A 12,128-nucleotide genomic window follows, 5' to 3' on the forward strand; every position below is an offset into this window, starting at 1 on the left:
TCAGTTGATGGTCGATTGAAGTTTCTAACCACACCTATGACCAAGAGAAGCGCTGGACATTCTCTAAAGAATGTCCCGATACACCTTTAGAGCCTAGCTGAGGAGCTCAGTCAGTCATTTGGAAGCAGCTCAGAGCAAAGCTGCTGTTCCTGCAATAAACTAACAAGTTAAAGAGGTTCAGGCATCTGTCCAGGATACCTCCTAGGTGGATCTCAGGTGAAGTGTTTCGGGCATGTCCAACTAGAAGGGAGACCTCTGGGCAGACCCCAGGACATTCAGGAGAGATCATGTTTCTTGGTGGAGGTGGTTGCCTAAGTTTCCCCCAGAAAGAGCTGTAGGCTGTGGCAGGCAGAGGAAGGGGAACACAGCTTGCTGCTGCCTGGGCCAGGATAAATGCTATGGGTGGTTTGTACCATCTCATTCTTCTTTCTATTATTATTATTGTTATTGTTGTTATTATTATGTTATAATATTATTATATGCTCCAAAATAATTTATTGGATAAATAAAGAATAGTTCATCTTATCTTACAGAGTTCAAGCTCAAGAAAACTCTGGTAACTTTCCACACCTCACAATGAATTACACAGCTAAGAGCAACTGCTCCCATTGAGTACAGCACATTATAACAAACTCAGATAAACAGGCAAAAACAAAATGTGTTGCCATAAGTATACAGATGAAGCAGCAATCAAATTTGCTGAAAATGTGCTGGATGAGACTGGTCAAGCTGGACTTACAGCTGCTGGGATAGATCTTTGTTGCAAAAATCAAATAATGAGTAAAAGCATCCTGATATAATCTGGTGCTCAATCTCGTCGTTGACGAGATTGAGCACCAGAGGACAGGAGAAGAAGAGTGCTTAGATTTAAAGGTAAGGACTGCTCTGGGACATCAGATAAACTGGAAATTTAAAGCTTACATTTTAAAATCAGATCTTGGATCTGTACATGATGTGAAGTTGAGTTTTTTTCATACTGTAAATTGTCCGGCAAAACAAACTGAGGTATTCTAACTAGCATGAAAATACTGCAGTTTAGTGCAGGATGAGAAGGTTAATTTGCTGTACTGTGGTGAATTTACTGTAGGAGCCAAAGTGAATGTTTATATGTTTTGGTGGCACAGGTGTTCATATTTTTTCCACACCTCAGGGGTGTGGTCTTACCTGATACAGGCGTTGGATGAGGGGTTTTTTGGCAAACTTTCTGTTGACCATCATTCCAAACCACCGTCATTTTGAACGTTATTTCACAACGATGTATTTGTTTACATTTTAAAATAAATACACAAAACGCTAATGGAACTCGTCGTGGCTTATTGGAGACGCGTCACAGTACAAAACCTACTCAGCCAGCAGCGGCTATAGTTTTGAATTGAAGTTGCTACATTTACAGTAAAGCTCTGCGTTGGACTGGTGCAGAGCAGCTGTGGTGTTCATGCTCATTGTTAGGTTACAACAAGTGTAGCAGTGATTAGTTTGAATTTAAGTTGATGCTTAGATTCATTCACTGATTTCAACCTCTGTAACAGCTGCAAACTGCCAGTATAAAGACAGTATACTGTCAGTGTACGGGGTGGAAATCAACTAAGATAGCCTGCACTTTTTCACTTTTGGTGAAGCAGAACAATGGAGGCATTCGCTAGTCGCTACCTGCTAGCATATGCTAACGTAATTTCCTTGTTCCGCTCTGTGAATTAATCTGCCATATGTTCCGCATGACTTTTCTCCCAGGTCGTTCGTGCCACAACTGTCATGACCCTGCACCCCACAGGTTGAGAAACACTGCCTGACAGTACAAAGCACCTTTGTGTTGTGAATTGGTGCTATATAAACAAAAATGAATTGAATAAGACCCCAACACAGAAGAAAGAAGGCATCAGTGACAACAGATATGACACTGATTAAGTCAGAAACAAGAGACGGATCTGGAGTGGATGTGGGTTGCAAAGTGGCTTACATAGGCAGCAGCAGCTGTAGGCGGTGCGGCTCTGTTGTTGGATTTTTTTTGCAACATTTGGAAAACATTAGTTTGGGAGAACACTAAGAACCAGTATTAAAAGGAAGAGCTGGGGTGGAAATGTGTTGCAAAGCTGGTGTTGAGATGAGCTGATGTGCCATAATTTCAGCTGAGCTTGCAGCTGCCTGAACTAACATTGTGCTCAATTTTCATTTCCAGCGAGCACGGCCGTAGACCGGGTTCTTCTGCTGCTCTGCATTTCTTGCTTCTTGCCTTTTACAAAGCACTTTAAGCGTCCTCGCTGTTCAGCGGTGATACACAAACAGGCTTGTCTTGCTCATCCTCACCACAAAAACACCCCAGCCACTGCAAAACAAATTTTTCATTTAATCATTTCACATTAAAAACACACACTGTATGCTGCATCACAAAATGAGAAAACGCTGTCCTTCAATAACAACTGAAGCTGATGTAGACAGAAGAAACAGCCAGTATGGGTACCGGCGAGAGAAGAGAGACACATTCGTCTCCCACCCCGCACAGATTAGCTAAGGACTGTGTTCGTCTGAAGCCACAACATGAGACAGTACACACAGCAGATTGAGCCACAGATGGGAAATCATAATTCAAACTGTCTCACAAAGCACTTGAATTCATTCCTACCTGTAATGTACATTGCCATGATGACGGAGACCATGCCAGGATGATCATGGACTAGAAATAAAAAAATTCAGATACACTAAATCTTCCAAGTAGTATCACAAAAGCTTTTGGTGTGAAGCCACAACTATGTAATGGTTTCTTTTGAGAACACTGAAGGTTCAGCTAAACCTGCACTGAAAAGCATGGGTCTTTCATTTTTAGCATGACATTCAACTACCTCAATAACACACTCGCCTACTTAGAACTGCTGAATGAGTAATAGTATTAAAGGAATGTGACAGATATGTAGCCAATTGTGGACCCAGAATTGATGTTTCACCAAAGTTCTTTTAAATAAGATTTGCTTCAGGCATATCTGCATGGTACCCGTTTTTATGAAAGCAACAGAGTGAAAACAAAACACAATTATTTACACCGTAACACAGCAGACCCTGTATCCTAACAAGTATCCTAGTCAAAAACTCCTTGTGGTGCTTTTGTAATCATTTTTATAATCATGAAAATTGTTTAAAATTGTTAGGCTTGGGGATTTCTTTTGGCAAAGGACAAAATGATGCAATCCTTGATAAAAAGGTAATAGCTGTCCAAAATTCCACCCTGACATTCGCTTAATGAAATAATGGTTTATCAACTCCCCCGGCCGTATTCATTTACTACAGCGTTTTGTACAAGGCTTGCTGTCTGGCAGGCAAATAAATCGTCTGGTGAAGTGCTGCAGCCAGAAGCAAGTCCTTTATTCACATAAATTAAACGTAAGTGTATGACATCCTTTTAAAGATGCCTGTAAAGAAGAGCTTAGCATCGCACAACTCACACAGCAAACCTGTCTTCTGGCAAACTGATTAAATAAAAACTGAAAGGCAAAAATAATATGCAAGATGTGGGCTGATTTTACATTGTTTTCAATAAAGAAAGCAAAAGAAAATATTAAGGTGTTTTTCCTCATAGATCACCAACTCCTTCTGCCACAAAGATAATTAACTACATGTTGTAAGAAATGAGAACTTGCTCATTAGAATAGAATTTCAGAGATGGTTTGGTCACACCTGAACTACGATTTGAAACAACCATAAGTTCAATCTGTACATTCGAAGTTCAATATCTCACCTGGGCCCTTGTCATAGGCTTGTGCTGCAGATGGAGAGACAAATGGCGCACATATAGAGTAAAGCAACACTGCAGTCCAGTATGCGTCAGCAAAGAGAGCAAGAGAGATCGAAGCATGCAGTTTGGACAGTCGAAACCAATTTTGTACAGTTCATTTGGCAGTGAGCAACATATTTGTGGGTTTTTTACATAAATATGCTGCACAGGGATGAGTCCCCTTTACAGGTAATTGTCCCAGCCAGTCACTGATTTTCTGTGTGTGTGTGTGTGTGTGTGTGTGTGAGTGTGTGTGTGTGTGCATGTGGAGACTCAGACCCCACTGCGGGTTTGGCACAGCAAAGGCCACCCTCCCACTGCAGGGTGACAGAAAGTGCTGATAAGTCCAGCTGACAGCTCCTTCATCCTCATTAGTGCCTCAGTCAGGGGGGTTGTGACAGAGCGAAGCGCTGCCCTTAGATCAACCCATGTTCTTGTCCTTGTCTCCTCCCCTCCCTTGTTAAGGTCCTGCAAGATGCCATAGCGAAGGATGTGGCCCCACCTAGCGGAGGCAGCCGACGGATATGTGTTGCTCTGAGGGGAAGGGAGAACAGATTCAGCAGGCAATCTCCTCCAGGGTGCCCAGCGTTGTCTGCAGGGGGACTGTCACTGTGTGGCTGATGGACTCTGAGTGATTTGCCACCGGGTCACAGGAACTCTGGGAAAAAGAGTGCAAAGGCTAGGTCACAGTATTAAGTGGCAATGTAAGAAACTAAACTAAATTAAACTTCAAGCTGAACTCTCCAAACTGAATTAGTTTAATTCTGAGATTCTGTTGGTGTCACCGATTTGACCATCACTGAAGGATGATCATCTCATCCCTCAGTGATGATCTTCACCATAAAGGATCGGTCAAATTGAAACAAAAGTTGATGTTTGCTCTCTGCGCAGATTTGATATTTACAGTGTAACCACATATGGCATGCACACATGCCATTGGTCAGAGCAGGAATTCAAAAGACTAAAATGCAGCAGGAGTCCTTGAAGTGCTCCAGAGGTGCACAAGGAGATGAACATGAACAGGACAGCAGCAAATGTTAAATCATTTAAGGTAGGTAACGAACCTTCTTGGTGTGAGCAGATGGCGTTTCATACACTCTATTTTCAGAGGTATACAATTAATGGGACAAACAAACATAAACTTAAATAATCTTGTTGATACTATGATGAAAAAACAACAACTTTGCAGTCAACATCTGCCTGAAGTCTAGAACCCATGAACATTACTAAATATTGTGTTGCTCCACTCCACCCAGGGTGTACCCTGCTTGTTTGTGGGTTTATTTGCATTCAGTTTTGTATTTAATTTTGGAAAAGTGTGCTCTGTTGGTTTGAGAGCAAGCAACTGACTTCACCATTGAAGGATATCCCATTTCTTTACCATACAAAACTCTTGGGTTGCTTTTGTGGTATGCTGAAAGCCTGTGCTTCAATCACATTTTGATTGTTTGATTTAGAATTCACTATCCAAACTGCGTCTTTGTCCCAAACATTGTGGAGGGCAGTGTAACTGGGAGTGTTAACCAGTAGGCCAGAATAAACAATATGCTAGTTATCGTCTGGAAGGTTAAAAGTGAAAGAGTCAGTCATATATATATATATATATATATATATATATATATATATATATATATATATATATATATATATATTGTTTTTAACATCTAATTAATTTGTACTGATGTGTAAACTACAGTGTCCAATAATCCATATGCAGCTGAATACTCTGCAGATACGCTTGCTTAAATTTGCTGCTACAGCTCTGTCCATCAACCTCGTCCTCCTCTCTATGCTGTCACTTTTAGTTTGGTTGATTTTACCAGGATCTGATGTTCATGTACTTGTTTATTCAACAGACATTAGTTCACCCAGCAGAGTGCTTCTTACTGCTTGGATTCATCAAGACGTCTCTATAGGAGCTAAGCCTTCCTGCCAAATTGCCATGTTATGGTCAGAACACAGCCTTAGTCTTGCTTGGGTGCTTTTTCTACATGCTCGTGTGGGGGAGTAGGAATAAGGCACGGTTTGATATGCATGATCAGGGTGAAATTATATAGAATCTACAGACTCTGCTTTCAAAGACCTTTCAGTGAAGAGGACTGACAAAAATAAGGGTTAAAGGTCACTCTTACCACATCCTCTCCATGACTCTCCTCCTCCTCCTCTCTACTTAATAAGTCCAGTAGTCTGTCTTTCACCACCTGGATATCAGAAAATAAAAATCATAAACAGTTGATTTGGATTGTTATAGAGCATCTCCAAGAGCTCTTCTTGTAATTAACGATTGGGAAGAAACATATGTTTTCAGAGTAAAAACACAATTAGGTGGGAAATGTGGCAACAAAGTACAACATTACAATAATCTCAGCATGAAAGCTAATAAAAGTTGCTTTAGAAATGCTTATGTCAGCAACATGGGGCTTTCTTATCCCCATAACTCCTTTATGGTCATTAAAATAAAAAGAAAAAAATCTCCTGAAAATTACTGTTTCTGTGTATTTTTAAAACCCTCAGTGAGGCGAAGACTATTATGTGCTTATTAGAACCCTGCGCAGCTGAAAGCAGTATGAGAAGCATAAAAAAAAAAGGTGCACAATAGAGTAAAGGTAATGGAAAGGTATCATCCCACAGTCCTTTATCCAACGTGTAAATTTAGCTTTTTATCTGCTTTTTGTATCTGTGACATTGATTTTTTTGGCACCATTCATGGTCAGTGCTCTACCAAAAACCAAAAAAAACCCCAAAAAACACGATTCATTCAACTTTCATTCACAGCAAAAACTGTGTGAGCAGAAGCAATGTGCAGGATTAATTAGCCTTTTCAACAGTCATGGAAGAGTAAATGTATGAAAACTGAAAGTTGAGACTGACCTCATAAGCATAGTCAAACAACTCTAAGATGGTGAGGATGCTGGCTCCGATGAACAAACCCATCTGGCCACCAATATCACCTGTGGAAGGATGCAGGTACAGACACAGCAGGAGAAATTGAAAGCAAAGGTTTTTTTGGTTTTTTTTGGAGAGATCTTTGTGTCACGCTCAGAAAAAAGACTGGATGTGATTTACTTGCAACACACAGGCCCAGATAACTGGCACAGACAGGCAGAAAGAGAGAGACATTTTTTCATGGTGAAAACAGCCCTGGTGTTATAAATTTCAAGAGGCGTGTTGCTACTGGTGAAATAAAAGATGTGACCCAGAAAGTCCAGCTGCACTGACAGATCTGTGGGTTTGATAGCACTGCAGTTTGTTGCACTGAGACAAAAGATTTCATAGGTCTTGAACAGTCATTACAATGAGAACTATTGCACTGTTTGTTGTATTAATCGCCTTTAAAAAGTAGATTGCTTCAATCAGGAAGGCGTGCACCACAGACTGAGCACAAAAGATGGAACTTCTCAGGAGGACAAAGAAACCCAAACAAAATGCAGGACATGAGGTTTTCTCCTGGCTGACAAATGCACTCCAACATTACGCTTCCAAACTACTAATGCAGGCTTTATTGCTCTGTGAAACTGGTCTGTTATCTCTCTGCATCTTGCGGTGGCGCATCAAGACACTGTCGCCAAAAGACATCTTGTGTGACGTCAGCACTAAAAGGGCACCTTGTGTGCTTTTGTTTGGCAGTTTTGACAGAATATGTCGTACCATCACTGCTTGTCTCAAAGCCATTGGTATTCATAAATTATATATATATGCATATTCCTATATTGCATGTAGGAAAGATGCTCTCGTTTTTTTTTTAACTCACTGATGCAATGACATGTCCAAAGAAGAGACATGAACATCCAGTGAAGCATCTCTGAATTATCTTAAGTCAAGATGCTCTATTTCCAATGAATAAACAATAATTTAGCTACGACTAACATGCCATATTTCAGAAATAGAAAAAAATCTCATAAATGAACCTAACCTATATTTTTACTTAACTAAACAGTAAACAATATATTGTATGAAAAATGCAGGGGACCACGTTCATGAATAAATCATAAAATAAGATAAATCACAGTTTTAAGACTTGTAAAAAACAAACATTTGCTTTTGGAGGCAAAGGGGATTTAAAAAAAAAAAAAAAATATATATACATATATATAAATGTGTTCTCTTTGTTTTGTATATGGCATCCAGGTTTGGAAATCAAGGGCACCAGTGAACAAACTTACCCAGCAAGCCTGCCACCTCATAGGCTTTCTTCTGCTCAATGGTCTCGTAGTTCAAAGCTTCAAAGAACACATCCAGCACCAAGATGTTGTCTCTGCAAAAGGCAAAATAAGGTTAATTTGTCCTCATAAACCCCACTTCAGGTACAAAATTCAATAATAGTCAATTTGTTACAAGGGTGACTAGACAAACATGCCCATTTCGAAGGAGAAGAACTTTCTTGCTGCATTGATTCATATGAATGGGTGAGTGTGCGTTTGTTTCTTTGTCCACAAAATCAGGAGTTGAACAACCAAACTTGGCACACAGGAACATCTCTGCCCTGCCCGGGGTGTACCCTGCCTCTCGCCCTATGGCAGATGAGAGAGACTCAAGCCCCACCCATGGGTATGTACTAGCTACCGCTGTACTGCTGATACACTAAATAGTGATAACACACTGAGTTGTCTACTCACGTAATGTACTTCTCTGACTTGTTGAACTTCTTCTGCAGGTAGCGGGCCGAGGTCTTGCTGGGGATTTTGACCATGGATAACTCTTTGTTGTAGCGGGTCATGTTGCATGGCGTCCTGCACATGCAGTTACTGCTCTCCACAGCGGACAGTTTGGCTTCATGAAGATGTGGTTGTGGAAATGGGAGGAGTGAAAATTTAAGATAAAAGAAATTGGAACAAAATGAGGGGAGGATGTGATGAGCATGATTGACAGAAGGGAAAATTTTTAGATTCCGGTTCCAGACATAGTCAGGAATCCAATCTGAAGGCAGCAAATGAAGCAACCCAGCTCATATCTACCTGAACAGTATTTTCATAAAGAATTTCATAAAGCTCTGATTGTGGGTGTGATGCTCCTGATGTGTTTTTGAATATTAAGCTGACAATTTCCACATTTTTTAAGCCTATCTTCCCTGAGGCAATTCATATCTAACTGGCAAAATAACTCATTCCATTTATTTAAAGAACCTTTGCCCAGGCTGAACTGGTGTAATAATAAATTTCAATAAAAATGTCCAAGAAGTGAGTCATCTGTACATAGCAGTCAATATTTAAATCCAATATTGTATGAAAAAATCAAGTCTCAGTTGAGACTACAGAATATATATTTGTTATTACAAAATATAATAACAGTCCTGGGATTTCAAACCCTTTCCTTTCCCCTAAGTGAGATCCTGCTCAGGTGACAGTGCTGTCTAAAATCAAATCATAATTTCTGGCTTATCAATAATGTGCAATATTTCAACCAGTCCATTCTTAGTCATATCATGGTCAATGGTCACAATAGCTCATAAAACCAGCTTGCTTATATTAAAACGTGTTTGCAGTTACTGATTGGAAATAAATCTAGACTTGGGCCCACATGCTTGTTTAACCACTGAGAGCGAGAGCAGTGGACAGTGAGCAGGACTGGGAATGAAGAGTGGGAGAGACATTTGTGCAAACAAAGCAGTGAATCAGACTTTTTCGATTGTTTCACTGAGGTTATGTTCTGAAGCACAAATAAATACAACCACACCCCCACACAGCCCTATTTTTGTGAATGCAGTTGAAATGGACGACTTATATGATCCACGGTGGCCACTCTGTTCTTTGTGTGTGTACTGTAGCTCATCCCCACCAAGCTGCACCCTCCAGGGCTGAAAAGTGAAGCCACAGAAGAACCAAAAACTGCCATTCATCGAGTGTCCACCTGAGGCTCTAAAAGTCAATCTTCACTGACTCCTATGTTAAAATACTCAACTTTACACTAGAAAAAAATAAATAATTTTTTACACCTGAGTACAAAGTTTTGGTCTCCATAATTAGATACACCTTCATAAATGAATGGGTGATGTAACATGGCCACATCCATCTTTTATATACAGTCTACCTCTTGTGAGCCACAGACAAACACAAAAAAATCATCTGGCATGTCTTTATAATTTAACTTAAATTAGAGGTCTCATTTGCTGTACATACAAACACAGGCATAAAAAAGAGCAAAAATGGCTGCCCACGTTTAAAAAGTGTATTGTGTCATGTGGATATTTACTCAGTCAAGCCCTAATGACAGTATAAGTCACTGTCACCATCAGTGTCACAGAGGAAAACAGCCTTTACACTGACAGGGACCAAGTGCAGAAATACCAAGCCCTACGCAACCCTGGAACAGACTTGAATACTTGAATACACTGGTTGATTTCATGTGAAGCCCGCAGCTTCCTACATAACACACACTCTCTCAGGAGTGATGGTAATAACAAGTGACACAAGTTTTTCTAATACGGCTCCGTGGAAATCTTCTTGGGTATTGAGACTGTTCACTAATCACTTTCTTAAAGTCAGATTTTCCAAAGTTGTTTAAATAGATCTTATTTCATTTAACCAGAGGTTACTCAGCCCCCCCCCCCCCCCCCCCCCCCCCACATACCAAAGACATCTCCTTTCAGACTTAAAAATTTGGGGTGTTAAAAACTCTCAGAATGGAAAAGAAAGGAGAAGTTAACATAATCAGGCCCTTTTTGTGACCGAGGCAGTGCTGCGGCAGGCCTGCAGATCACAGAGCAGGAGGCAGATATTCCCTATGGTGCAGTAATAGCTGGTGGGACCACACAGTCACGTAATTGCAAGAGGAAATTCAATACGGCTTCTCAGTGGTCTCTTATTCTTATTCAAATGACACGTTATTGGATACATGAGAGCAAGGCCTCATGCATTTAAATGATTGATTTCTTTGTCAAAGCCTATAACCTTTGGCCACTGTCTTCACTTTTTTCCCATGCACCAAATTAAAAGACCTAATTACCATATTACATTTTCTTTTGATACATTTCATAATTTTCAAAATGTTAGTATTAACAGCTAGTTATACATTAACTGACAACGACTACATTGCTTGATGACAGGAAGACTACTTTTTTTTTGTTACACAGTTCTACTGAGTTGCTTGTGCAGCAGCTACAAGAGAAACTGGAAATCATTCCTGTCTGGATTTATACATTTAAACCATCTGCATTTCCTCAAAAGCAAAGAGAAGTAAGTTGTTCAGAGACAATAGATGCAACTGGCTTATTAAAATATATTTTCAAGGCCACTTCCAAGTCTTGAGTGACACATTTATACAGGTAGAGAAACCCAATCAAAATTTACTGTGTGAAATCTGTTCTGGTGGGTTTCACAAATTGGCAGCTGGACTTTAAACCGGAATTCATTTACATTCAACAATCTAAGCTGAGTGAGTGTGTTGGGATTGTAAAAGCCTTACTGTTCCAAAAAATGAAGCCAATTACAGAGAGGAAAAGAGCTGTCTAGAATGTGCACCTAAGCCTTCTACACTCCTGCATCATATCGTGTAACTTGTGCTCTCGAGTGCATGCTAATAACATACGGGCGAGTTGCACTGAGGGTTCTCGTGGTGTAGGAGTGCTGTGCCTCGGCGCTGATTGCCTCAAGGTTTTGTTGGACTGTTTTGTACATTTCTTACTTTCCAGAAATAATTTATGATGAGATGAGAAAGGTGGGGGCCGAGCAGGGAGAACAGTGTGGGATGAGAGCAGGTTTTACAGATGAACTCCTACTGGCTAACAGTTGAGGTTGATAAAGGTCAACATTACTCATTGCGCTTCTGAATTAAATTAATATTAAGTGTATTTTTATTGGCTTTTATTTCCCATAAAACATATTATATTAGAATTGTAGAGTTTGTGGTTAATAGTTTCAGGTGTGCTATATTTGTGTTAGTTACTATGCTTTCACCCTAATACAGTGGCAGTGAAAATGTCTTCTGCAGTAAAGGTCTTCTCATCTTTAAACTCTTCTGAAATGTGCCAGTCAGACCAATCCTGTTTGTTCTGTTTCTCAGTCCATCCTTTCAGACACATTCCCACTTCCCACATTTCTGTCCTCCATCTAACAGCTCTCCCACTGGTTCCCGCTCGTCGAGGCACATCCAAAAACGGATCATTTTTTTTGTTACGGTTTACAGGTTGAATAACACATGCGCCATGGTGGGCTATAGGCTTTGAAGCATTTTTGCTGTCGTCCGGTGGGGATGTCAGAGCCGTTAAACCATTAGCAGAAACATGCACTTAAATCCCCGGCGTATAAAAGAGGCAGCACACATAATAAATGAGCTGCCACAGGTGCAACCTTGGGTAACCTACCAGGGTATTCAATGCGCCACCATTTCTGTGAAAAAAAAATATATAAATGTTGCCGTGTCTTGATCT

General features: G+C 40.3%; 1 protein-coding gene across 2 annotated transcripts in view; it reads right to left on the bottom strand.

Annotated features, from left to right (window-relative positions):
- Window positions 1-2,382: 2,382 nt before the first annotated feature.
- Window positions 2,383-12,128, bottom strand: part of asic2 (acid-sensing (proton-gated) ion channel 2) — a 449,569-nt gene continuing 439,823 nt past the window's right edge. For both annotated transcript variants that reach the window (XM_030736069.1, XM_030736068.1), the window contains 5 exons: window positions 8,380-8,533; window positions 7,927-8,018; window positions 6,635-6,714; window positions 5,896-5,964; window positions 2,383-4,421 (listed from right to left, as the gene is read on the bottom strand). In XM_030736069.1, coding sequence (XP_030591929.1) covers window positions 4,320-4,421; window positions 5,896-5,964; window positions 6,635-6,714; window positions 7,927-8,018; window positions 8,380-8,533 — 497 coding nt within the window. In that variant the 3' untranslated portion in view covers window positions 2,383-4,319. The remainder of the gene's footprint in view (window positions 4,422-5,895; window positions 5,965-6,634; window positions 6,715-7,926; window positions 8,019-8,379; window positions 8,534-12,128) is intronic.

This window comes from Archocentrus centrarchus, chromosome 8 (genome assembly GCF_007364275.1).
Source record: "Archocentrus centrarchus isolate MPI-CPG fArcCen1 chromosome 8, fArcCen1, whole genome shotgun sequence".
Lineage (NCBI taxonomy): Eukaryota > Metazoa > Chordata > Actinopteri > Cichliformes > Cichlidae > Archocentrus > Archocentrus centrarchus.